This window comes from Dasypus novemcinctus, chromosome 13 (genome assembly GCF_030445035.2).
Source record: "Dasypus novemcinctus isolate mDasNov1 chromosome 13, mDasNov1.1.hap2, whole genome shotgun sequence".
Taxonomy (NCBI): domain Eukaryota; kingdom Metazoa; phylum Chordata; class Mammalia; order Cingulata; family Dasypodidae; genus Dasypus; species Dasypus novemcinctus.
In genome coordinates, this window is record NC_080685.1 from 37,636,153 (window position 1) to 37,663,706 (window position 27,554).

A 27,554-nucleotide genomic window follows, 5' to 3' on the forward strand; every position below is an offset into this window, starting at 1 on the left:
CCCCAAGGGGGCACGTTTGGGGTTCTGGGGTATGGTTATATATCCTGCTGCTTCCCCCACCCTACCCCTCCTAGTTTTGAGCTGGAGAAGCGATGTGCTGTACTGGCGGGAGTTGAGCACAGCTGCCACCATCATCTGGGCCGGCTCCATGCCTCCCTCGGCCAACAGGTCTCCCAGCGGACAGAGCAGTAAGCTCCCTCATCCTGCTGGCAGCTTCAGGAAGCAGGGAAGTGGCTGAGTACCAGGGAGGGGACTGAAAAGAGAAGCAGAGGGTTGGGTAGAATCACACAGACTGGGTGAGTGAGCAAGAAGGGTACAAAATGTAGGATCCCTAATACTCCAATTTCCTCTGCCTAGGAAGAAACCAGAATACAAGCTTGTCTTAATGCCTTAGGTGCTCCTGTAACTAACCCCATCCTCCTCCCCTGCAAAATAAAACAACTTTTTTTCTGATGCCATGGAAGAAGCACACAACCAGATGACCCCCTGGGGCTCAGAAACACCCTCCCTTTCCAGGATGGTGGTTCTCACTGTCTACCAGGAACCTCTGGTGCCCTGCAGCATCTTAGGAACCATAGACTTCTGATTCCTTAACCTCCTCTTCCCCCAACCCCTTGGTCTCGACTTTGCTCCCCCCCCCCCCCCCCCCTCGTGCCTTCAGATATTTATGCTTTCTCCAGCCTCTTTTTCTCTCAAAGTGTCTCTCCCTCATTGTCTCTGCCCATTGCTTCTCTTCCTCCCAACTTTTGCAGAAAGTTGAATAACTGACCACCCTGCCCCAGGACCTACCTTGTCCTCACCTATTGTTATACCTCCCTTAAGACCAGCACTGAGGGCTTTCCTAGCAGCTAATGCCTCTCCCCCAGCTTATTTGGATAAAGGGATTTACTGTCTTCTGTTTCCCACATCTGGGTCACTGCTCCCAAAAGCACATCCTAGGAAACTGTATTTTCACTGGTGTTCTGTACCAAGAACTGACCTTATTCTCTAGGACTTTGTTTCTTGGAGGGAACATACAATAAGACCTTAAAAATAATTCATATGGTCTACCTCATTTGATAGATGGGGAAACAGTAGCCCAGAGGAGTGATATGCCTTGCCCAAGGTCACAAAGCAAATTAGAGACAGAGCTGGGACTAGAACATTTCTTTTATCTTCACTGGCAGCCATGGCAGTAATAAACATTTATTGAGCATGGCTATGGACAAGCCACTCTGTCCTGGCATCATAAAAGGGTATGAGATCGGTCCTTCTCTCTTAGACACTTAGGATTCAGAATCTAGGTGACAAGATGAGACATGACACAAGATAAAGAAGCTGATGAAGCAGCATATGCTTCAAGCAAAATCAGTGGTACAGACAGGTTCTACCGGACTTCAAAAGATGGAGTGTTTGCTTTGGGTGGGGATAGTAAGGAGGAGCTTCAAATGTGGATCTAGACCAAGTGCTTGCCGAGGTCTCTCCTAGCTCAAACAGTCTCGTTCTGTGAAAGGAGAACTGCAATTCTCTCTTAAACTCCAGGGCAGGGGAAGATGTGAGGAGTCCATCAATTAATAAACTCTCTAAGGTGGCATCAGGTCAACTCTAAAGCAGATGGCCTGAGGAACACTACTGTCCTCTGGCCCAGGGGTAATAAGAGTTTGGGGAAATTTGAGGCATAATGCAATAGAAAAGAGACTGTCACTTGGCATCCCATCCTCAAGAAAAGCTTGGCAAGAGTGGCGGAGCTTGGTAGAAGCAGTGACCTTTGGAAGGTGTAGGTCAGTGGGCCTCAGGTTGAGTTTGTATTCCTTCCTGAACCCAAAGTTGGAAGGCAGAGGAACTTCCAACAGTCCTATTGTGGAGAAGGGCAGCTGTAGCCCCTGTCTCCAACCCAGGAAAACAGCAGGAGTGGAGGGGTCATCTCAAGAGGCTTGAGGAGAAGCCATTAGTGTGAGGTGATGCAATTTTGAGTAAGTGTTACCTGCCTCTGTCAGCTCAGGGGTGAGGGGCAAGGACCCTAGAGTCTGCCTGCTCTCCCCCTTACTCTCAACTGGGAAGAAAGAAGAAACAACTGACATGAGAGTATCTGAAAGAAAGAAAAACTAGTGAAGGGAAACTAAGGAAGAAGGGAATCCTAGTAGGGGTGAAGAAGGAAAGGGAGGCCGGAGTGCTGGGAGGGAACTGAGCCTGAGGGAAGAGAGGCCAGGCAGGCGTGGCCAGGAGGGGAGTGGGCCCAGAGCTGGTGGTGACAGATGGGTGGACACAAAGAGGAGAGCTACAAGGAAGACAGATGGATGGGGGAGGGAGGAGAAGAGGCTGGGGGTGTGGGGGCTGTACAGTGGTCGGAGGCCATAATGAGATTGGAGATGGGCTCTGAGCTGAGAGGTGAGTAAAGAAAGGGGGTGGGGGGATGCCTTAGAAGACAAAGGCTATAAGGCCAAGGGGCCAGGGGTGAGAGAGGGCTCAGGCTGGGAGATGAAAAAGGGGGCTTCCAGCCGGGCTGGCAGCAGAGAGAATGACAGATTGCGTAGTTAGCCAGAGTGGAGACCCGCTGTCACCTAAAGGCACACAGAGGTGGAGACAGAGACCAGGAGAAACACAGAGACAGACTGACAAAGACCACGTGGAAAAAGACAAGGAAAGAAACTCAAAGATGGAAGAAGATCTGCCACTTCCCAGAAACAACAGCTCCCAGCACAGGCTCCTCGCCTGCCTTGTTCCTCTGACCCCAAACGCTGTGCCAGTCTTACAAAATAGCACCCCCAGTCATGGGCTACTCCCGGGCAGGGTCAGGCAGTGTGGCATAGTGAGGGTTAACGCCGTCTGCTCTCTCTGCCAGCCGCTTGCCTGGTTGGGTCCCCAGGGCTCCCCACATATGTCACCCCCTCTCCTGCCAAACCCACTGCTTACCGGCTCCTCCAGGCCCTCCCCCCACCCTCAAGGACTAGGCCGAGGCCCCTGCCTCTTCCCCACACAACTTCCCTCCCCAACAACCTACCTCACACACTGCTGTGAGGATAAAGAGAGATTGGTGAATAACAATCTGAAAAGCGGATGCCTACAAAATGTGAAATAACAATAAGCCGTGTAGCCATAATCATACCCCCGACCCCAGACCCCGCTCCTCCTGCCCCCCTTATAGCAAAAATCCTCATGCAACAACCAGGGTTCTCTGTACCCCTCAGGGCTGGGGCTCCTGGGAACCTGAACTGACCTCAGCTCTCCAGCTGCCTTCCGTCATAATGCCTCAGCTACATGTGTCGATGAAACTTACCACGTTCAAGTCACTGAGCACAATGTAGGGGACTAGGTGAGCACTTTACAGTTTACTTAGCTCTTTCTTGTGCATCATTTCACCAAACTGCCACACCCATTCTGTGAGGAAGGCAACCTTATCCCCATGACAGTTGGCAAAGCAGATTCAGTTAAGGCGAAGTGTTGTGGTGTCCAAGGTGACCAGGACTTGGACCCACATCCAAGGGCCCCAAGTTCAGAACTCTTTCCACCCTCCCATAGTTTTAGCTTCTCTTTATCACTTACTTATGTTCTTTTTAGCATGAGGAGCAGAAACTGAATCCCAGAGTCCAGGATTCAGGGATGAGCAAAGCGCAGGAGGAAGGGGTGGTCCCCAGAGCACTCGCTCACCCTCCTTCACCATCACACCAAAGCTTTCACTGGGTGCAGCCTGGCTGGGTGCTTCAAAGACGGAGGGTGTAAGGCTGGAGTATCTGGACTAAACAGATTAAAAGAGGAGGGATGCTGGGAACGGGAGCTTAGTTCCTTCCCTCCCCTCCTATTCATGACTCCTTTCTGCTCCTTTCTCTGAGTTTCTCACTGTCTTACCCTTTGGGATCTCTGGGCCTCCCCATGTCAACAGGCCTTCTTGCCTGTAAGTCCTCTTTATTATGTCTCCCTGCCTTGTCTCTTTGTCTCCAGTGCTTTTTCTCTTTCCTCAACACTGCTCTCTACCTCCCCTAGGTCTCTATGTCTCCACCCTGTCTTGGGGCCTCCCTCAGGACTCTGTCTCTCAGCCTTAGTTTCTTTCCTTCCCCAGGTATCTGTGTTTTCTCCACATCTCTGCTGTCACCCCAACTGTCTCCTCTTTGCAGGTCGCTCCCCATGTCTCTGTCTTCCCTCTTGCATATCTTGCATCTCTGTATCTTCCACTAATCTTTGGCCAACCTGGCAATTCTGCTCCCATCCTCACTTTCTTATGATGTCTGTCACCCTTGTGTCTCTATCTCCCTGTGACAGCATCTCCCCTTTCTCTCTGTCTCCTTCATGTCTGCTACCCAATGACTCTTTTCTCATCTTTCTTTCCCTTTCCCTAGACTCATGTCTCATGTCTCCCATGTCTCACTTTTTATTTCCCTGTTTCCTCTCTCTCCCTGTCTCCCATTCTTTCCATATCTCTCATCTCCTGTACGCTTTCTGCTGAGTCTCTGTCTCCCAGTTTCTAGGATGGGGTGGAGGGCAGGAGAGTGGGGGAGGTAGAATTGTTGTTGCTGGGGGCTCATTAGGTAGAGATTGGTTTTTAATCAGCACCATGGCAATGATGATGCAAGAACTGAGATGCCACCTGATCCCCTGCCCCCCCACCCCCTCCTCAAGCCTCCTTTCCCCTCCAGCTCAGCCCATCTGCTGGGGCCTGGGCACCTGTCTGGGCCTGCCCAGGTGGGAGTTGGCACCTCCCAGACCTGGGGGAGGGGAGGGATGAAGGAGCTTGGGGAAGAATTATGGGACTCCCCTTAGGGAATGCCTCATGCTGGAAAAATCCCAGAAAAGGTTGACTAGCAACAGGGAAATGGCAAATCCTTCCAACAGCCTGAACACAGGGTGTGCTCCTACTAGGGTCCAGACCTTTACATTGCATTAGCTTACTTAATCTCTGTGGCAAACAAAGCAGCAGCTACAATTAGCCCATTTTACAGACCAGGATGATGAGCTTAAATTACTTGTCCAAGGTCACATGGCTGATGGAGCTTTTTCCACTGCACCACACAGCCTCTGGCATCCTCTCCAACCATGGTTCATTCCCAATACTGGGTGAAGGCTCAGTGAAGACATTCAGCAGCTGAGTGGGGAAGAGAACTTCAGATACCAAAACCCAGCCCACTGCCTCTCTGTGCTTCCCTTGATCCCAGTGGACACTTGCCACCATGGCGCTCCCACCCCACTCCTGTTACCATGTAAAACACACACATGCTGGAGGCAGTTGAGCTATTGATATGAACGTATTGCTCATTTGCATAAATTTTTATTTAGTTTCTTATGCTCATTTGATGCCCTAGCATTCTCAAAGCCTGCCTGGACTGCCCTGCCCTGCTCTCCCAGTGCCCTTCCAATCCCGGTTCTTCTCTTGGCATTCTGCCATTCCTCTCCTTTTAGACCTTACCTCTTTCCTCCAAAGAGTGCCTAATTCCCAATGGGTCAGCTTGGGCTGGCCAGCCTAGAAAAACTCCTTGTGGGGTCTGTGTCAGGAATCTGACCCTGCTTCTCCCCTGGTGATGGAGTAGGGAGGAATGGGGGTTGGGAGGGTATGGGATTGAATCGCAGGGTGATGAGGGCAGGAACCTGAACTGTCAGCCTGGCAAAGCGTGGGTACCAGCTTTATAAAGGATGAGAGCTTAACGAGAGAGGACGAGGACTCTCCGGTCCTCTTCTGTGTTTTGGCAGAGCCCACTTGCTCTCAGTTTCCCTGTTTTTACCTTGGTGAGCCCTTGGGTAAAAGAGACATGGGGAGGAGGCTGTTAAAGTCAGTTGTATTCAGAACTGAACCATACTCGGAACTGAACCACAGCATTTCAACCTGACTTCCTGGAGGTGGCTTTCCCTGCTACCTCTGGGGTGGGAGACTGAGGGGGTTCATCTGTGATCCTGCCCTGGCTCTCGCCCCAGCCCCACCCCTTCCCCAGCTCTCCATTTCTTGCTTATGAAATATGCATGGAGAACAGATGTCCCTGCTTCCCTACTCTCCCCGCCCCCCCCAGGGCCAGCCCCCGCCCCTAGCTCCCGGGGGGGGGGGGGGGGGGTGTTCCCAGATCCCTCTGCCAATGACTGCATGGCCTGGCTATTTAATATTGATGGAGGGGGGGGCCTGGGCCAACCAATGGAAAGCTGGGGGTGTGTGTGTGTATCTCCATATATAAACATAGGGCTGGGCCAGCTCAGGTGTGTATGTACTTGTGAGAGTGTGTGAGTGGGTGAACCCAGTACCTGGCCAAGCTCACCCCTTCACCTGGGCCCTGTCTTTCCACCATGTGTACCCCTTTCATCTGCCCTGGAACCTATACAGCCATACCACGCTGCCCCCGAGAGCTCTAGAAAGCTGGTCACTAACTTTGCAGACGGATGAGCCCAGAACAGCCAGAGGAGACTGGGGCTATCAACGCTGCCCCCGTCCTGCCGGCTTGGATCCCCTGACAGGGTCCTGCTAGGTAAAGAGGGAACCGTGGGCTGGGAGGGGTGGGTGTGCCCCTCCCACTCTCCAGCTCAAGTCCCTTCCTAGAGCTACCCTCCAGCTTTTCTCTTTCCTGTGCTGTGTCTCTGTCTCCGCATCTCCCTCTTTCCTACTTTTCCTCTTGGACTCTCTGTGCTGATCTATCTCCAGTCGGGCTGGGGTTGGCAGAAGTGGGACAGGAAGTCCTAGCCTGGTTGCTTGGAATTGCTGCTCTCTCTGATCCTCGGAACCTGGAACTTTGAGACGAGAAGTGAGTTTGGGGGTGAGGACTAGATGGGAAAATAGAGGCTGCTGCCAGGACTGGAGCTGGGGAGGGCGGTGGGGCCAGGTGGAGATGGAACTGGGGCTAGATGGGGAATCAGAGGGAAGGGAAGGGAGGGCAGGGGATGAAAGTGATCAGGGAGGGAAGAACACACAGACCAGGCAGAGGGAGAATGGGGTTGTGATGCTTGTCTCAAGCGGAAGGGGGTGGGGGGGGGGGGGAGTGGGGAGTGGAGGGCAGTAAACATGGACTGGGAGGTGCTGAATTTGGGGACACCCAAACTACTCCTGTCGCCACTTGTTCCTTTGGACCCCAGAATACGGAGCGTATTCTAAATTTCAGCACTAGCCACCTTCGGTTTTGTGTTAAGGTTGTGTGCGTATTTGTCTTCCTTCCATCTATGTTGATGACCTTGCATTCCCTCCGAGCTTGGTAACGGTTTGTTGACTCAAATTGAGCTTGTAGTCTGTGTGTGGGGTGGGGCAGGGCTGAAGGATCCTGACCCCCTGAGGGGATGTCTGTCAGGCTGGGGAGTGAGGGTGGAGGTGGGGAAGCGGGTGCCGGTGCAGGAGCCCTTAGTGCTTCTGGTTCTGTCAATTAAGGCTGAGCTCACAGCGAGTGGCCCTCTGTTCTCCCTTAACACTTGCCCCAAGCAGAACCCCTTCCCCAGTCTGTCCAGTGCCCAGGCCAAATTCCTACAGCCTCATCCTGACCTCCTCTGGCCCTGGGGATAAGGAAACCTGAACCAAGCACCAAAGAAGTTGTCCGTATTGTGCCCTCCTTTGCATGCCTTCGACTTCAGGCTATAGGAGAGTGCAGGGGTGGAAAGCCGATTATGTTCCTTTTCTCCATTCTTCCCCACAGAGTCACCAAAAAGGGCTGAGGGCTTGAGGACAGAGCTGGAGAAAGGGGCTGGTTCTGGGCAGAGAGGTTGTAGCAAGAAGAGACGTCTTCCCTGGCTCTAAGCTCTGATGTCTGTGGTGGTTGTTTGTAGGGGAATGGAGAGCTGGGAGGGACTGAGCTGGGGCGCCTGTGCCCAGCGACATGTGTCACAGGCTACTCTACGATGGTCAACCGATGTGTTTAGTCCCTCTCCCTACCCCTACCCTGAAGTAGCAAGGTTGAAAAGTAGTCCCTGAGAAAGAAGGCATCACAAGGCCGAGGACAACTGGGAAAGGTCTAGCCTCACAGCCAGCCTGCTCTTGGAGCCGTGGCTCCTCAGGGCTTTTCTTTCTCCCTCCCCGTTGCTCACTTTCTGGTACTCTTCCCTTTTGACTATCTTTCCTCCACTCCTTTCCACCAGATCCTGGCTGCCCTGCCCCGCACACCACAGTTGCTGTTCTTTGCCCACACTCACTCATCCTTTTCCCCTCCTCGGCCATCTCAAACCTTCCTCCCTCCCTCCCTGTCTCTTAGCTGTCCCCTCACTCTCCCTCTGCCCTATCAATTCTCCCTTCTCTCTTCCAGGCCCAGGACTGGAAGGGGCCCTGACCATGGAATCCTGAAGTGGCTCAGACATCTAGAGCTCAGTGGCAGACCCCACAACCCCAGGCCCTTCCTGCCCCTCCCACCACCAGCTTTCCAGCCCCCAGAGGGAGGGGTGGGGAGGGGGTCCTGATCTCACAGGGCAGGGGGCGTCCATCATGATGCTCAACTCAGACTCCATGGAGCTGGACCTGCCTCCCACCCACTCGGAGACCGAGTCCGGCTTCAGCGACTGCGGGGGAGGGGTGGGACCTGATGGTGCTGGGCCCGGGGGTCCTGGAGGGGGTCAAGCCCGGGGCCCCGAGCCAGGAGAGCCTGGCCGCAAAGACCTGCAGCACCTGAGCCGCGAGGAGCGCAGGCGCCGACGCCGAGCCACAGCCAAGTACCGCACAGCCCACGCCACGCGGGAGCGCATCCGCGTGGAAGCCTTCAACCTGGCCTTCGCGGAGCTGCGCAAGCTGCTGCCCACGCTGCCCCCCGACAAGAAGCTCTCCAAGATTGAGATCCTGCGCCTCGCCATCTGCTACATCTCCTACCTGAACCACGTGCTGGACGTCTGAACTCTACCTGCCTCCCACCCGGGGCTCTCCCCTCCATCCGGGGCCCTCCGCGGTTCCTTCTCACTACTCACTGCTTAGAATTGCCACTCCTCCCTGAGCCCCTCTACCTTGGCATGGAGTCCCAAAGGCCAGGGCCCAGATAGAGTGCCCACAGCTGGCGATGAAGGCCCTAGCACCATGCGGGCTCTTCTCCTGGGTACCTTGAGGGAATTGTGGGCCCAAGCTGGCCAGAAATGTTTGCGAGGGCATCTGGCAAGCCTGACTTACTAAACTGGCTACACTTGGAGTCTCCCCCTAGTTATCTTATGGGCTGCTGCATTTCCTAACCCCGTGACCAAACATTCAGAGGCCCCCAAACCTTGACCCGGTCTCATCTTTCCACCCTGTTTTAGCTTCTCCTGCCTATGACAGGGAGGAAGCAGGAGAAAAGAAGTGGGGAAGTCCAGAGTTAGAGTGGGGGTTGGACTTCTTCCTTAGAAATCTCATCTATCCATGGGGGGAGGAGGATGGGAACAGAGCCTTGGGAGGCAGGGGGATGGGCGATATGACTCCTTGAAGGGCATCTCAGTAGCCTGGAATTAGGGAAACTCTGTTGTCCATCTTATTCCTGAGGCTCAGCATGTAGAGACCTCGGATCTTACTTGGTAGTGAGTGCCTTGCCCTCGCTGAGCAATTTGGCCACCTCCCTACCTCCTAAACAACTCCCCCCCCATCCTACTTCCCCGACCCCTTCCCATGTGCAGCTAGAGAAAGGGAAACCTAGATCCTGGGGTGGGAGATGACATCCCCAAACTCAGTCCAGAGTATGAAGGGCCCTTCTGCTTCCTCCATCCTAGCCCATCCTGAATATGTGCAAAACCTAGCCGCTTCCTTCCTCAGATGCCTCCTGGAAATGCTCAGCTCCCCTGATTCCGAGGCCTGTTTATTACGTTTTTTTTCTCCCTGCTTACACGGCCTTCAGCGAGGGACGCACCCTCCCCTGCCTCCCGCAGCGTCGCGGCTCTCCGTGCCCCCGGTTCCTCCCTGCCCCGCCCCCTCTGCGTTGCTGAGCCCCATCTGCTCATTACAGCCCAGGGTCAGCAGAGGACTGAGGGGCCTTAGGACCTATGTAGCAGAAAGAAGCTGCGCCTGTCGTGCTCCCTCCTCCCTCACACCAAACTCCTAGTTCTACGAGGATATTATTTATTTATGTATTTATTTATTTATTCATCTATTTATTTACTTATTTATTTACAAATGTTACTATTTATTGCCGATTTGTGCACTTTGGGGTAGAGTGAGGGGCTCCTGGCAGCTCTAGCTGGGTCTCTCTTGATTCCTCCCTGGTTACTCCCTTACCTGACTTGCTCCTTCTTCAACTCCAGGTACGCTTGGTATCCCCTTTACTCACCACACCCATATCCCTTTCTCAGCTCCGTCTGTCCTGACACCCCAGTCCTCTGGGTTGGTTCCCCCCCCCCCCAGCTCTGGAGCGCTTGGGCTTCTTCAGCTCCCCCCATTTCCGGACAATCCCACCCCAGTCCCAGCTGTCTCTTTTCTCTCTTCAGCTCTCTCTCATGACCCTTGATTTTTCCTAATACCCCCAATAGCAGGCCCTAGTGGTCTGTGCCCTGTGCCCTGTGTGTGACTCCTTCTTATTGCATTTCTGATTTCATACAAAAAGAAAAATTAAAGTGACCTCCTTCTAGCACCAGGCATGGCTGTGGTTCAATTGACTGACTTGTGAAGCTGAGCTGGCGTGCACGTTGTGGTATGGTAGACATTGAGAGTCCTAGGCTCTGAAAGCTCCTGTGATTGGGGAGGGGGTGTGGGAGTTCAGTGTAAGGGGTAATGGAGACAAGGTGAATGGTGTAGAGGGTGTAACACAAGCTCCTGGACCTCCCCACCTAAAGGCACAGATAGCCCCATCCTGGCACTCATTGAACGACACTTTCTGACTTGACTGAGCCTGTGCTTCTGCTTTTGTTGTTTGTGGGTCTGAGAAGGAGCTCGGTGTCCCAGTGAAACCCAAGTTAAACATGTGTCTGTGGGTCCACGGTGCTGGAATATGCCATGGCCTGAAACTGAAATGTAGTGTTCCCCATAAATGTCTGTAGTCTAGGTCAGAATTCCTTGCAATCTCAGTTTTGAGCCCATTTTGGGTCCCCAGCCCTAACTGACAAGAATACAAAGGAGGGCCTAGGGAGAGAGTTTAAAAGGAGGGCTGAAGAAACATCAAAGAAATCCTGGAAGGGACACTAAAAATCATTTTAGATTAGGAAACTAAGGCCCAGAGAGGGAAGGACTTTGCCCAAGGTCACACAGCTAATTGAGGGCAGAGCTAAGGCTCAAACCCAGGTTCTTTATGCCCTATACTGCCAACTCCCCTCACCCTCTCTGAGATGACCCAACTAAGTAGGGTGCTCATTGACAAACATTGACAATTCAGAGTTGTACCGTCTAAGAGGACAAAAGGTCTGGAGACTACTTGATGGAAGCAATAGTTGAAAAACTGAGGATACCTATTTTTACAAGAGTAGATTTAGAGGCAAAATGATACTATCTACAAATATTGAACTAGACAAAACCATGCGTTCTGTGTGCTCCCAGAAGGCAGAACCTGTACCAGTGAAGGGAAGGCACAAAAAAGCAGATTTTAACTCCAAGAAAATATTTGCCGCACCTGGAGCTGTCCAGCAATGGAAGTGTTCCCCTCAAGAAGGAGGAGTCCAAATTGAGATGCTAGATAATCAACCACCTGTAGAGTTACCTTAGAGCACATTCCTGGAAGACTCGCTAGGTGAACTCTAAGACCCTTTCCAAACCTAGGTCATATGGAAGGTTGAAGTCAAACTTTGGGAGGGAAATGGCAAGACATCTGTCAGTCTTTGAAGGGCACTGTTTCAATATCTGCAGAGCATAGAATGGCATCAACAGCAAGAGAGGTTTAAGTTAGACTTTGGGAGGAACTCCCAGCAGGAAGGATTTGACATCTTCCCTTCCCCCTGTGAGTTGGAGTGAAATGTCTTCTTCCCAGAGCCTGGCAAGAGGAAGAGCCAAACTGAGACCCAGGAAGAATGTGAGGACTAAAACTGCAAAAGTTGGAAGGGAACACAGAAATCACCCAATCCAAACTTTTGCTTTTAGGGCAAGAAAACCCTAAAGGTGACGTGACTCACCCATGATGAGACTGGGATTCAAACCCAAGTCTTCCATTTCTGGCCCCCAGTGCTTAGCGCCTCCCGTGCTCAGCAGCCAGAGTCCTCTGAGCTTCCTGCCTCCCTCTCCTTGCCCCCGCTGGAGAGCAGAAGGGGTTACTGGACCCCTCCCTTCCGGGATCCCTCAGGGCATGGGGGTGGTGAGAAGGGGCAGCTGCAGCTGTTCTACTGCTAGCTCCGAATTTCTTCAGATAATCAATTGGCCTCGGCTGCAGCTCTGCTCGCTCTGCTCTGCAGGACTGGAGAAGGAGGTGGGGGGTGGGAGGAGGAAGGGAGCCGGGGTAAGGGGACAGGAGGGAGAGAGGACAGGGAGATGCAAGTCCCCAGGCTCCGGGGGAAAGTGGGCGCTCCGCGCTGACAGGAGAGAAGGGAGGAGGCAGATTGTTAGAAAACGAGGCCTATCTGAGGACCCTCATTTCACATCCCTCCCAAAGTCAGCAAATGTGCCAGTGGGATGGGGATGGAGAGGTTTGGGGGAAACCAGGCAAGGATGTCTCTTGAGCCTGACCCCGCCCTGTCCTCCTCCTGTCCCTTCCCAAGTATCCCCTCCATGGCCAGACTCCTTCCAGCTGTCCATGCTCTCTTCCCTCCACAGTAACCACAGGCCCCTGACCCTGCAGTCCTGCCTGACATAATTACTCCCTTCTGCCCTCTTTCTCAGCAAACCCCACCCCCAGTGACAGAGCAGACGGCAGGGCCCCAGGGGTTTGAGAGTGGGAGGTGGGGGGAGACTCTGCTCTTAGCCACTAACCCCCCCTCCCCACATTATCATAGGCTGCCAGGCATATGGCCCCTTTGTGCCCATACAATGGAGGCCCTGCCTGTGCCCCTTACCCAGTCTGGGCACGGGCAGGGAGGGTCCTCTCCCTCACTTCACCTACCTCCCTTCCTTCTCCATCCCCAATGTGGTGCCTGCCTTCTTTCCCTTCTCTTCTTCCTCTATCTGGAAGGTCTCTTATACCACCCCCTTCCTTTATCTTTCTGCTTCTTTCTTGCTCTCCTGTGTCCTTTTTTGAGCTTTTGAAACCTGCCTAGGTAAGATTTATGGGAAGGACAAAGGCAACCGGAAGGTCACTATCATTGAATGTTAGAGCAGGGTAAATAGAAGCAAGCAGGCGTGCTGGCTGTAAAACTGAGGGGGAGAAAGGTGAGGTGGCAGTGGCTGTAACAGCAACATTGTGCTAGAGCAGAGAGAAAGCCCATACTTGGCAGCAGGAGAACCTCCATCCCAGCTCCACATCCACTTTTACTCTTTGTGTCACATGCCCTCCCTGGATCTCAATTTCCTCATCTGTAAAATGGGGAAGATAGTAAGACCTGCTACCCAGGAATGTTATGAGGATCAAATCAGACCATCACGGCAGTGCTTGGCGCAAGTGCTTATTAAATGAGAGGCAGTAAGTTGCAGGGCCAACCAATACTGATGTGCAGTTTTTGCACAGTGCAAGGCACCAGGCCAGGGGAGTGATGTAGCCTGACATCCATCCCTTGCTCCACCAGACCAGCTGTGCCCCAGTGAGGATGCACTCCCTTCCTATTTTCAACAGAGGGGCTGGGGCGGTGGTTCTGGAAATCAAGACCCTCATGCAGGAGTCCTGGCCACCTTGGAAATCAGTATAGAATGGGAGGAGACAAGAGACTATGGAGATGCCAGAGTGGGAGATCCCTGAGCTTATTCTTCTCTGGGTAGTTGGAAATAGCCAAGTCTTGAAATCTGCTACACTGAGGATGGAGAAACTGAAACTGAAGAGGGGAGCTGAAGAAGCAGAAAAGGTGGGAGATCTGAGTCCAGGGGTTACGATTAGAGGGATGTGTTTGTTTTTAGGATCTCCTCTTGCTCCTATGATCTCTGTCCCCTTCCTTAAGCAAGCTGCTGGAAGCCCAATCTGGGAATTGCTTGTGGAGCACTGCCCCCTGCTGCCCACAAGCAGAGATGTTTTCACTCCTCCCTAACTCTGGGAGCTACTAAGAAACTGGAAAAGAGAAGAAAAGACCAAACTAGTGGATAAAGGGTGAAGGAAGTATGCCATAACCTGCAATCCTGAATTCTGTTATTGGCAGAAGTTTCTGGAAGGTGAGGGAGAGTTGATTGCTGGTTAGGGATAAATAGATATTAGAATTCAAGGGTGTTTTATTTACATATATTAATAGTCTATTATTTTAGATCAACTTTTTCATGTCTGTGCCTATTTTATTAGTTGTGTGCCTGTGTATAATCTGTAAGTCATAATGCTTGCCTGTATCTGTGTTTTTTGTACATGTCTGCATTTATGTGTTTGTTCTGTGCCCTTCCTTATGGAGGGATCTGAGTGACAGCTGTCAGATATGGGGCACAGGCGGGAAGCTGTTTAATTTTCTCTCCTACAGAAGCCCTTTCCTGCCCTGTAGGTTTAAACCTCTGCCTTCCAGCTCCATCGGTTATTTACAGATCCTGCCCCACTTTAGACATTACAGACTCAGAGCCTTGCCCAATTCTGACCTGAGGGACTCTTGGGCCTCCCAAGCAGAGCCTCCAGCTTGGTTCCCAAGTGAAGTGAGGGGAGAGGAAGGTCCCTGAAATCACAGTGTCTCTGCCGTCGGCTTCCCTTTGATCCTTATTGGCATCTAGACTCCAACTTTCTCATTTTATAACCTTGTGGCTACCTCCTTCACTGGGAAATTCCATATTATCCAGTGTTACATACATTTATTGAATAGCCAGCGCATGTCAGAAGGTTCTGAAGCACAGACTCAGACTTCTGCACCATCTCCTGGAGAGGGTGTGGGGGAGGGACTGACATACAAACCCATGGATTTCATGACTGTGAAAAAGTATATACAAGGCCTAAAAGGGAGTATTTAACTCAGAGGGGGATGTTGATGGGGGAGGGAGCAGGTAAACTCTGAGCTGAGTGTTGAAGACCATAGGGGCTTGCCAGGTCACTGATGGAGGTTGTAATGGACATTGTGGCGCCAGGTTTCTCAGACTTCTCCCTGCCTGGGACAGAGGCCCTCATTTCTCCAGTTGCCGCGAGTGTTGACTCACAGTGGAGTCCCTCTCCAGGAATTGCCTTTGGAGGAAGAACGCTGCCTTGCTTAAGGTTATGCTCCTTCTCTAGGGCAGTCTGAATCCAATGACTGGTCAGTGTGGGGGTCACAATGGCCCAGTCCAAGGAGGACCCCGCTGCACTTTCCCAGCTTAAGAGCCCCTATTGGGATCGGCAGAGATCTCTGCTGCAATTGAATGGAGCTTCAACTTCTCTCTCTGCTTGATCCTCCTTCACTCACTCCTGACAGGTATTCCCAAGAGCGCTTCTGAGCACGCTCTCTAGTACACAATCTCAGACTTAGAATCTGTTTCCTAGTAAACCCTCCCTAAGGCAGTGATATTCCAGGTAGGTATGAAGACATGGAGGCCTGAGAAGGCTTGGCGAGCCAGAGTGCAGTGTAAGCCATTTGGAACTGCTGGATACCAGGGGCTGGTAGGATGGAGGAGTGGTGAAGAATTGCCTGGAGAGGCAACTGGAGCCCAGGTCAGCAGAGGCCTTGTGTGCTGTGCCATTGAGCTTCTCTTTTACCACACAATGGATGTTCTTTAGTACTGTAGACATACACCATCAGATTACATTTTAGGTAATCACTTTAAGGACAATTCTGAAGATTGACTGGAGCAGGGGTAAGATCCATGCAGGCAACAGTTTTAGGAAGCACTGCAGTCAGCTGAGAGAAGATATGCCATGTGTCTGTCTTTAGGCAGAAGCAGTAGGAATGGAGGAGAGGGCAGATTTAGGAGAGCTATTTAAATGGTAGATTCAACAGGAGTTGGGGATTTATTCAAGGGTGTTTTATTTACATATATTAATAGTCTATTATTTTAGATCAACTTTTTCATGTCTGTGCCTATTTTATTAGTTGTGTGCCTATGTATAATCTGTAAGTCATAATGCTTGCCTGTATCAAGTAATTTACATAACCTTAGACTTTCCCTTTCAACCACTGTCATACCCATATAACAGCACTGCTTGTTATAAACACTATGTTGTTCTTTCACCTTTTCTATTCATTTCCAAAGATTAACATACTTTTTACCAATTTTGCACAGGTTAACCGCCAACTTTCCACACTCTAACCTAATTCCATTTCTTGTTGACCCATATTCTAGTTATTAACTCCCTGAGTTTACCCAACATATATAGTTGGAAATAGCACAATCACACAGTATTTGTCCTTTTGTGTCTGGCTTGCTTCACTCAACATAATGTCCTCCAGGTTCATCTATGTTGTCATATGCTTCATGATTTCATTTCTTCTTACAGCTGCATAATATTCCATCATGTGAATATACCACAGTTTATTTATCCATTCATCGGTTGATGGACACTTGGGTTGTTTTTAACTTTTGGCAATCGTGAATAACACCAGTATGAACATCGGTGTGCAGATGTCTGTTTGTGTCACTGCTCTCAGTTCTTCTGGGTATATATATACCTATTGGTGGAATATACTATACTGCTGGATCACGTGGCAAATATACTATAGTAGTGGAATATACTATATTGCTGGATCATGTGACAAATCTATATTCAACCTCTTTAGCTTCTTTAGCAACTGCTGAAGAGTCCTCCAGAGAGAGTGTAAGTATCTCTCATAATCTTTTCCAGCACTTGTAGTTCTCTGTCTTTTTAATAGTGGTCATTCTAAAAGGTGTGAAATGATATCTCATTGTAGCTTTGATTTACATTTCTCTAATCGCTAATGATGTTGAACATTTTTTTCATGTGTTTTTTCGCATTTTGTATTTCTTCTTTGGGCAAATGTCTATTCAAGTTTATGCCCATTTTTTAATCAGGTCATTTGTCTTTTTATTATTGAACTGTAGCAGCTTTTTATATATCATGAATATCAAACCCTTATCGGATATGTGATTTCTAAATATTTTCTCCCATTGAACCATCTGCCTTTTCACCCTTTTAACAAAGTCCTTTGAGGAGCAGAAGTGCTTAATTTTGAGGAGGCCCATTTACTATTTTTTTCTTTTGTTGCTTGTGGTGTGGGTGTAAGGTCCAAGAAACCACCACCTACCACAAGGTCTTTAAGATGTTTTCCTATGTTTTCTTCTAGTTGTTTTATGTCCTGGCTTTTATATTTAGGTCTTTGATCCATTTTTTAGTTGATTCTTGTATAAGGAGTGAGATAGGGATCCTCTCTCTTTCTTTTGGTTATGGATACCAAGTTCTCCCAGCATCATTTGTTGAAGAGACTGTTTTGTCCTGTTAACATGATCTTGGTAGGTTTGTAGAAAATTAGTTGGCCATAGAGGTGAGGGTTTATTTCTTTACTCTCAGTTCTATTCCACTGATTGATATGTCTATCTTTATGCCAATACCATGCTGTTTTGACCACCATAGCTTTGTAATATGTTTAAAGGTCAGGTAGTGAAATTCCTCCCACATTGCTCTTCTTTTTTAGAATGTTTTTGGCTATTTGGGTGCACCTTCCCTTCCAGATGAATTTTGGTAATTGCCTTTTCTATTTCTGTAAAGTAGGCTTTTGGGATTTTGATTGGTATTGCATTGAATCTATAAATGAGTTTGGGTAGGATTGATATATACATGATATTTAGTCTTCCAATCCATGAACACGGAATGTCTTTCCATTTGTTTAAGTCTTCATTGATTTCTTTTAGGCTTGTTTTGTAGTTTTCTGCATATAGGTCCTGTACTTCTTTGGTTAAATTGATACTAAGTATTAGATTTTTTTGTTGTTGTTGCTAATGTAAATGGAAATTTCCCCCTGATTTCCTCCTCAGATTCTTCAGTACTAGTGTACAGAAACATTATTGATTTTTGATGTTGATCTTATATCCTGAAAATTTGCTGAACTCATTTATTAGCATAAGTAGCTTTGTTGTAGACATTTCAGAACTTTCTAAGTATCGGATCACGTCATCTGTGAATAGTGAGAATTTTACCTCCTCTTCTCCTATTCGGATGCCTTTTTTCCCCTCATCTAACTGTAATAGCTAGAACTTCTAGCACAAAATTGAATAACATTGGTGACAGTAGGCATCCTTGTCTTTTCCTGACCTTAGAGGGAAAGTTTTCAACCTTTTCCCCTTGTGTACAATGTTGGCTGTGGGTTTTTCATATATGCTCTTTATCATATTAAGGAATTTTCCTTCGGTTCCTCTATTTCAAAATGTTTTTTATCAAGAAAGGATGCTGGAGCTTGTCAACAGACCAGTGTTAAGTATAGAGATTGAATTAGTAATCAAAAATTTTTCAACAAATAAAAGACTTGGACCAGATAGCTTTACAGGTGAATTTACCAAACATTATAAGCAGAATTAACACCAATCCTGTTCAAACTCTTCCAAAAAACTGAACAGGAGGGCTCACTACTTAACACATGCCATGAGGCCTACATCACCCCCATATCAAAGGCAGATAAATGCACCACAAGAAAGAAAATTTCAGACCGATATCATTTATGAATATAGATACAAAATTCTCAACATCATACTAGCAAATAGACTCCAATGGCAAATTAGAATTATACACCATGATCAGGTGGGATTTATCCCAGGTATAAAAGGATAGTTCACCATAAGAAAATCAATTAATGTATTACACCATGTTAACAGAACAAAGTGAAATACACACCCACATACACATACACATACAAGAATATTTCAGTTGATGCAGAAAAGCTATTTGACAAACTCCAGCACCACTTTTTGATACAAACATGTAGAAAACCAGGAAGAAATGGAATCTTCCCCAACATGATAAAGGGCATTTATGAAAAACCCACAGCTAACATCATACTTAGTGATGAAACACTGAAAGCTTTCCCTGTAAGATTTGGAACAAGACAAGAATGCCCCCTGTGAACACTGTTATTAAACATTGTTCTAGAAGTTTTAACCAGAGCAATTAGGCAAGAAAAAGAAATAAAAGGCAACCAAATTGAAAAGAAAGAAACTTTCACCATTTGCACATGACACGATCCAATGTATAGAAAGTCCTGAAAATTTTACAACAAAGCTACTAGGGCTAATAAAGGAATTAAACAAACTGGTGGGGTACAAGATCATCATGCAAAAATGAGTAGTGGTTCTATATACCAGCAATGAACAATCTAAGGAGGAAAGTAAGAAAAAAATTCCTTTTACAATAACAACTAAAATAATAAAAAATCTAGGTAGGAATAAATTTTAAACAAAGAAGTAAAGGACTTATACTTGGAAAACTATAAAGCATTGCTAAAAAAATCAAATAGAACTAAATAAATGGATTGGAAGACTTAATATTGTCAAGATGTCAGTTCTATCGAAAGTAAGTTACATGTTCAATGTGATTCCAATCAAAATCCCAACAGTGTTCTTTGCAGAAATGAAAAGGTCAATCATCAAATTTATATGGAAAGGCAAGGGGCCCCAAAAAGTCAAAACTGTCTGTAGAAAGAAGAATGAAGTATGAGGACTCACATTTCCCAGTTTTAAAAGTTATTACCAAATAAAATTTTTAAAAGTTTTAATGGTATTACAAAAGTACAGTGGTACTGACACAAGGACAGATATAAAGACCCATGAAATTGAATTGAGAGTTCAGAAATAGACACCCACATTTATGACTATTGATTTTTTAACATATATTTTTTATTAGAGAACTTGTAAGCATATAAAACAATCATGTATAATGTGCAGAATCCCTATACATCACCCCTCCACCAATACCTTATATTTTTATAGAATATTTGTTACAGATTATGAAAGAACATCATCAGACTATTACCACTAACTGTGGTCCATAGCTTATATTTGGTATGTGTTTTTCTATACACCCCTATTACTAACACATGTATTTGTATTGTACCTTTGTTATTTGTCCATGAGAGAGCACTCTTATATTTGTACTGTTAATCATAGTCCATCTTCTACATGGGTCACTGTACTATACAGTCCCATACCTTGTACAGTCTATTCAAAGTGTACACTCAGTGGCTCTCATTTTTATCACAGAGACATGCAGTCATCACATAAGTGAAGTTTTAAATGTTTACTTTAGTCCAAAATAAAAAATCCCACACCCCCTATTACTGACCCTTAGTGTTGTCATAGTACCTTCTTTGACATTGATGAAAAATATTACAATATTGCTGTCACATAAATTACATTAATTGTATTTTTACCATGTAACACCATATTCTTACCACCTTGTAATAGTGATGCACATTTTTTCTAGTTCATAGAAGAACATTTTTGAATTTTTGTTATTAGCCACAATCCTCATCCACCTCAAGGTTCACTATGCTATTCAGTCCTTAGATTATTCTCTAGCTTGCTTTCAATTGACATTGGCATCCCTAGACTAACCCTTTCAGCCACAATCCCATTTATAAACCAGTCATGTTAGTTATACTCACTATAATGTGTTGCCATCAACTCTATTCATTTCCACACTTTTACAGTCAAGCTAATTGAAAATTCTACATACACTAAGCATCAGTACACCTTCTCAGTCCTCATCTTATCTCCTAGGAACCTATAATTACATGTGTTTAGTCTTTGTATTTAGTTCATATTAGTTAGAGCGTATGATATCTGTCCTTTTTTGTCTGACTTATTTCACTCAGTATAATGTCTTCAGGGTTCATCCTTATTATCATATGTGTCCCACTTTCAATTCTTATTGTAGCAGCATAGTATTCCATCATATATTTGTTCCACATTTTGTTTATCCATTCATCAGTTAGTGGATACTTCGGTTGTTTCCATCTTTTGTCAATTACTAATAATACTGCTATGAACATCAGTGTGCAAATGTCTGTGTCACTTTCAGTTCTTCTGGGTATATTCCTAGTAGAAGGATTGCTGGATCATATAGCAGTTCTATATTTAGCTTCTTGAGGAACTGCTGAACTGTCTTACACAGAGGTTGCACCATTGTACATTCCTATTTCTCCACACCCTCTCCAGCACATGTTGTTTTCTATTTTTGAAATGATGGCCATTCTATGAGGTATGAGATGATATCTCATTGTAGTTTTTTGTTTTTTTTTTTAAAGATTTATTTATTTATTTAATTTCCCCCCCTCCCCTGGTTGTCTCTTCTTGGTGTCTATTTGCTGCGTCTTGTTTCTTTGTCCACTTCTGTTGTCATCAGCGGCACAGCACGGAAAGTGTGGGCGGCGCCATTCCTGGGCAGGCTGCACTTTCTTTCGCGCTGGGCGGCTCTCCTTACCGGTGCACTCCTTGCGCGTGGGGCTCCCCTACGTGGGGACACCCCTGCGTGGGGCGGCACTCCTTGCGCACATCAGCACTGCGCATAGGCCAGCTCCACACGGGTCAAGGAGGCTGGGGGTTTGAACCGCGGACCTCCCATATGGTAGACAGACGCCCTAACCACTGGGCCAAAGTCCGTTTCCCTCTCATTGTAGTTTTGATTTGTATTTCCCTAATAGCCAGTGATATTGAACTTTTTTTTCCCATGTGTTTTTTCACCATTTGTATTTCCTCTTGGGAGAAATACCTTTTGCCCGTTTTTAAATTGGATTGCTTGCTCTTTTATTGCTGAGTTGTGTGATTTCTTTATATAGCATGGAAATCAAACTCTTATCAGATATGTGTTTTCCAAGTATTTTCTGCCATTGAATGGGCTGCCTTTTCACCTTCTTGACAAAGTCCTTTGAAACACAGAGTGTTTAAATTTGAGGAGGTCCCATTTATCCTTTTTTTCTTTTGTTGCTCATGGTTTTGGTATAAGGTTTAAGAAACCACCACCTACACCACCAGGTCTTGAAGATGTTTCCCTACATTTCCTTCTAAGAGTTTTATGGTTCTAGCTTTTATATTTAGGTCTTTGATCCATTCTGAATTAATTTTTGTATATGGTGTGAGATGGGGTCCTCTTTCTATCTTTTGGATGTGGATAGCCAATTCTCCTAGCCCAATTGTTGAATTGGTGTTCCACCCCAGCCGGGTGGGCTTGACAGCCTTGTCAAAAATCACTTGACCATGATGTGAGGGTCTGTCTCTGTACCATCAGTTTGGTTTCATTGGTCACTCTGTCCATCTTTATGCCAGTATCATGCTGTTTTTACCACTTTAGCTAGGAATATGATTTAAAGTCTGCAAATGAGAGTCCTCCAACTTTGTTCTTCCTTTCCTACCCTTGTCCTTGTATCAAACACACTTGATCATGTTGACTCATTCTTTAGAGGTGATATTGGACTCAATTAGTAAGTATTTTATTGAGTTTTTTTCATCTATATTCATTAGGGAAATGGGACTATAAAATTGTGCAGCATGTGGAAAACTTTCTGGTTCCTCAGAAAGTTAAGTATAAAATTACCATATGACCCAGCAATCCCACTTCTAAGTGTATACTCAAACAAATTGAAAGATAGACTCAAACAGATATTTGTACACAGATGCTTATAACAGCATTAGTCACAATTGCCAAAAGATGGAAGCAACTCAAGTGTCCATCAATAGATGAATGGATAAACAAAATATGGTATGTGCATATGAAGGGATATATGCAGCTATGAAAAGGAATAGAGTTCTGACACATGCAACAATGTGGATGAACCTTGAAGTCATCATGTTGAGTGAAATAAGCCAGTCACAAATGGACAAATATTGTACTATCTCACTGATATGAAATAATGAGAACCAACAAATTTATAGAGTCATAAACAAGAATACACCTGGTTACCAAGGGCTGGGGGGAGGAGTAGGGAAAAAGAATATTAAAGCTTAATTGATATAGAATTTCTGTTGGGGATGATGGAAATGTTTTGGTAATAAAGAATGGTTATGGTAGCTCCACCTTGTGAATGGAATTATACTGAATTATATAAATTTTGTGGTTAAAGAGAGAAATTTTGGATTGTATATATGCTATTAAAATAGAAATAAAAAAAACCATAGTACTATACAGCACAGTGAACCCTAATGTAAACCATGAACTATAGTTAATATTACAATTATAAAAATATTCTTTCATCAATTGAAAGGGGGGATTATATGGGAGTAAAAACTATAGTTTTTACATGATTTTTCTGTAAATCTACAACTTCTATAACAAAAAATTATATTAAAAATACCTTTCTTGGGAAGCAGATAAGGCTCAACTGACAGAGCTTCTGCCTACCATATGGGAGGACCTGGGTTTAATCCCTGGGGCCTCCTGGTGAAAAATAAGAAGAGAAAGCGTGACCATGTGGCAAGCCAGTGCCCACACAAGTGTCTGTGCGAGTGCCCGTGGAAGTGCCCACGTGGTGAGCCAGCACCCCGTGCAAGTGAGTCACACAGCAAGATGGTGATGCATCAAAAGAGAGACAAGGGGAAAGTCAAGGTGAAACACAGCAGAAACCATGAACTGAGGTGACACAATTAACAGGGAACCTCTCTCCCCATCAGAGGTCTCCAGGATCGAATCTCAGTGAATCCTAGAGGAGAGAAAATGAGAAGAGAAGACAACACAGATAGCAAAAAAGCAGGGTGGGAGGAGGGGAAGAGGGGAAAATATAAATCTAAAAAAAAATCACACCTTCCTGTATCTGTTCATGTAGACTAACATCTGTTTTACAACTTCTGCATAGGACATATGTAGCATCATTCATTTAGCCATCCTCTTGATCATGGGCATTAGTTTTCTTTCAATCTTTTAACAGTGCTTCAGGGCACATCCTTCCATGCATGTATTTGTGCACTTATACTAGTATTGTTGAATGGTAGTTTCCTAGAATGGAATAGCTGGATTGAAGAGAATGCACTTCCACTTTGCCCTCCAAAAAGGCTTTACCAATATTTACTACTTTCAAAACATGCAAGAGTCTTTATTTCTCCACATCCTTGATAACACTTGGTAGTACTGATCTTTTCTTTTTCCAATCTGATGGGCAAAAGGAAGTACGAAAATTTTCTTTTATTAAAATTTCCTTATTATATGAGATTGATGATATTCTTACATGCTTTTTATTTTTTATTTTTAAAATTTGCTTCCCCCCTCCCGCTTGTGGTTTGTCTTGCTGTTTGCTCTCTGTGTCCATTCGCTGCGCGCTCATCTGCGGGTTGTTGCTCGTCTCCCTTTTTATTGGATCACCTTGCTGAGTTGGTTCTCCACGGCACTTGTGGGCCAGCAGCACTCCGTGGTGCTTCCGGGCCGGGTGGCTCTCCACAGCGTGCAGGCGAGCCTACCTTCACAAGGAGACCCCAGGACACGAACTCAGGGCCTCCCGTATGGTAGACGGGAGCCCAACTGATTGAGCCACAGCCACTTCCCCTTATATGCTTTATAGATGTTTACTTTTCTTTTGTGAATTGCCTGTTCATATCTTTGGCTTATTGAAAAAAAATGTTCTGTTCTATTTTTCATTTTATTCAATATTTTTTCTTTTTAAAAAATACAGTGTATTTCAAGTAAAATAAAAATATTTTTGTTCTTCACAAAATTGAACTAATTATAATCAGTTACACTCCTCAGTTTGTGGCACACTAATAATTTTCTCACATATGACATCCCTTTTTGTGGCTCCCTCTTTTCCTATCCCTGACCCTATTCTCTTTGCCACTCCTCCTACAGGCATCTGCTTATTCATTTAGTCATGTGCTTGGAACTACCATTCACTCCCTTATTTACACACATATGCATCTATGATCAATATATTTTAGGATTTTGAGTATTTTATATTAATATTTCAGAATAATATTGGGTGTACATCTCATAGCATTTTGTTTTTAATTTTTATTATGGTTGTACATAAAACAAAAAATTCCCAATTTTAGCTACTTTTAAGTAGACAATTCAGTGGTATTTATTGCATACACAATGTTTTGCTGCCAACACCACCACCCATTGCCAAAATTTTTCCATCACTACAAACAGAAACTCTGTATTCATTAAAAATATTAAAATCTCCCCCCCCCAATCTGTAATCTACCTTCTAGTCTCTATAAATTTGCATATTCTAGTAAATTCTTTTGTGTCTTGTTTACTTCATTCAACATGATGTCTTCAAGGTTCATCCGTGTTGTGGCATTCCTCAGAACTTCACTCCTTTTTACATCTCAGTATTCCATTGTATGCATATACCACATTTTGTTTATTCAGTCATCTGTTGATGAACTCTTGGGTTGTTCCACCTTTTGGTTATCGTGAATAATGCTGTTATGAACATTGGTGTGCAAAAATCTATTCTAGTTCCTGCTTTCAATTCTTTTGGGTATATACCTAGAAGTGATACTGCTGGGTTATATGGTAATTTTATGTTTAACTTTTGAGAAACCACTAAACTTTTCCACAATGGCATTACCATTTTACATTCCCATCAGCAATGTACAAGGACTCTATTTCTCCACATCCTCACCAACGGTCTTATTTTATTTTTTCTTCTTTTTAATGGTCACCATTAGAGTGTGTGTGTGTGAAGTGTTATCTCTTTGTGGTTTTGATTTGCATTTCCCTAATCCTAATTATTTTGAGTATCTATTAATGTGTTTATTGGCCATTGGTATATCTTCTTTGGAGAAGTGTCTATGGAGTCCTTGGCCTATTTTTAACTAATTAATTTATTTATTTTAAAGAAACTTTAGATTACATAAATGTTACATAAAAAACATAGGGAATTTCCGTTTGCCCCACTCCCTCCCCCTCCCACACTTTCCCACATTAACAACATCCTTCATTAGTGTGGTACATTTGTTACAGTTGATGAACACATATTGAAGCATTGCCACTAGCAGTAGATTATAGTTTACATTTTAGGTTACACTCTGTCCTGTGCAATTTTGTAAGTTATGACAAAATATATAATGGCCTGTATCCATCCTTGGCCCATTTTAAAAATGAGTTTTTGTTGTTGTTGTTGTTGTTGTTGAGTTGTAGTAGTTATTGATATATTCTGGGTATTAAACCCTTATCAGATATATGGTTTCTAGGTATTTCTCCCATTCTGAAGGTTGTGTCTGTCCTCTTTTCTGATAAATGTCCTTGATGAACAAAAGTTTTATTTTGTTGAAGTTCAATTTATCAAGTTTTTTTTTTTTCTTTTTGGTGCACATGCTTTTGATATAAAGTCTAAGAATCCCTTGCTTAATACAAGGTACTGAAAATATTCCATCATCTGCTGTTTCTCTTACATTCTACCTCCCTTTCTTTGGCCCCCATCTGACTTTTTATTTCTAATACCTTTGTTCTGTTTTCTGTCTCTTATCCACTCTTGATATTATTGTCTTTCTTTTCTCTTTCCTTCTCTCATGAAAACACTGGCCTTTTAATTCATACTATATTCCTCCCCATATTCAGTTGACTATCTCATTATCAGTACTTTACTTACTGCTATAACTCTACACCTCTTACATGAGTCTAATATCCATTCTCCCAGATTTCACATTGTTGCCCTGTGTGGGAGGCAGGCACCCAAATGCTTGAGCCACATCCGCTCCCTATTTTTGTTCTTTTTGTGATGATTCACCTGGGGTGCATCATTTTTAAGGGACAGCCTATTGGCTTCAAGCTATTTATCTTTCCCTACACTTTGGCTTGTACCCTCAAAGGACCCTTTCTTCCTATCTTCCCAAGATGTTGCAGGCAAGAGTCTCTTGTTACGGGTGTAGTAGCTCATGCCACGTGTTCCTGGTTTCATCAGAGGTATTTTATCAAGCACATAGCCAGAGAATTCCTCTCTGCTACTGTCGGCTTTTTCATTTCTGCAAAGAAGGCTGCTGGAATTTTGATTAGGATTGAACTGTACATCTCTGTGGGTAGTATTGACATGTTAACAATATTGTCTTCCATCCATGGGCACAGGTTGACTTCCATTTATTTAGGTCCTTAATTTCTTTCAGCAATGATTTGTAGTTTTGCTTGTAAATGTCCTTTATACCCTTGGTTAAATTTTTTCCTAGATATTTTATTGTTTTTACTTTTTTTGTTTATAAACACTGAATTTTAAAATTCTATCCTGATTTTTACATATGATATGAAAATTTAAAATACAATATATATAGTTCATTCTTTTTATTTCTATCTAGCATTTCACAATCTATTTATCATATAAGTTTTTTCCCAATTTAATGATGCAATTGAGAAAAATTGGAGCAATATTCAATATGTCATTCTGTCATATCTTTGCAGGATTTTTGGTAATATATACCTAGGAATATAACTGGATCATAAAATATACACAGATTCAATCTTATTAGACACTTCCAAATTGTGCTACAAAATGGCTGTACCAATTTATATTCATACCAGCAGGTCATGATGATCTCTGTTCCCTCACTACCTCACTAGCACTTGATGTTATCCAACTTGTGAATTTTGCTAGTTAAGTGGCTAGAAAGTGACAGGTATTCTTTTGGTTGCTTGGAAATTTCTAATTGATTGTATGATCTCTATTTATTATTATGTTATGCAGAAATTTTAAATTTTTATTTAGTCAAATTAATAATCTTTTCTTTTATGGCTTTTGCATTCTGTGCCTTGGCTTTCCCTGCTCCAAGATCATAAAAGAAAAACAAAAAACAAAAAACTCCACTACCTTCTTTTAGTAATTATATTTGCATAGTTTTTGATGTTGTTGTTTCACTTTTGACCCTTCAATCTATCTAGATTTCA

The 27,554-nt window shown here is 45.1% G+C and overlaps 1 protein-coding gene across 2 annotated transcripts; it reads left to right on the forward strand.

Moving 5' to 3' along the window:
- Positions 1-2,342: 2,342 nt before the first annotated feature.
- On the forward strand, positions 2,343-10,442 carry NHLH1 (nescient helix-loop-helix 1). Of its 2 annotated transcripts, XR_011645455.1 has the most exons (3): positions 2,343-3,292; positions 6,278-6,419; positions 8,172-8,348. XR_011645455.1 is itself a non-coding variant. In XM_058309963.1 (2 exons), exon 2 carries the CDS (start codon positions 8,348-8,350, stop codon positions 8,747-8,749), a length of 402 nt encoding a protein of 133 aa, XP_058165946.1. In that variant the 5' UTR covers positions 6,062-6,419; positions 8,172-8,347; the 3' UTR covers positions 8,750-10,442. The 2 variants fall into 2 exon arrangements, 1 of the variants encoding a protein (XP_058165946.1); XM_058309963.1 differs by lacking the exon at positions 2,343-3,292 and having other exon boundaries at positions 6,062-6,419; positions 8,172-10,442.
- The last annotated feature ends 17,112 nt before the right edge of the window (positions 10,443-27,554 follow it).

Coding starts and splice junctions, on each gene's coding strand:
- NHLH1 (XM_058309963.1), top strand. CDS start 8,348: ATGATGCTCAACTCAGACTCCATGGAGCTGGACCTGCCTCCCACCCAC.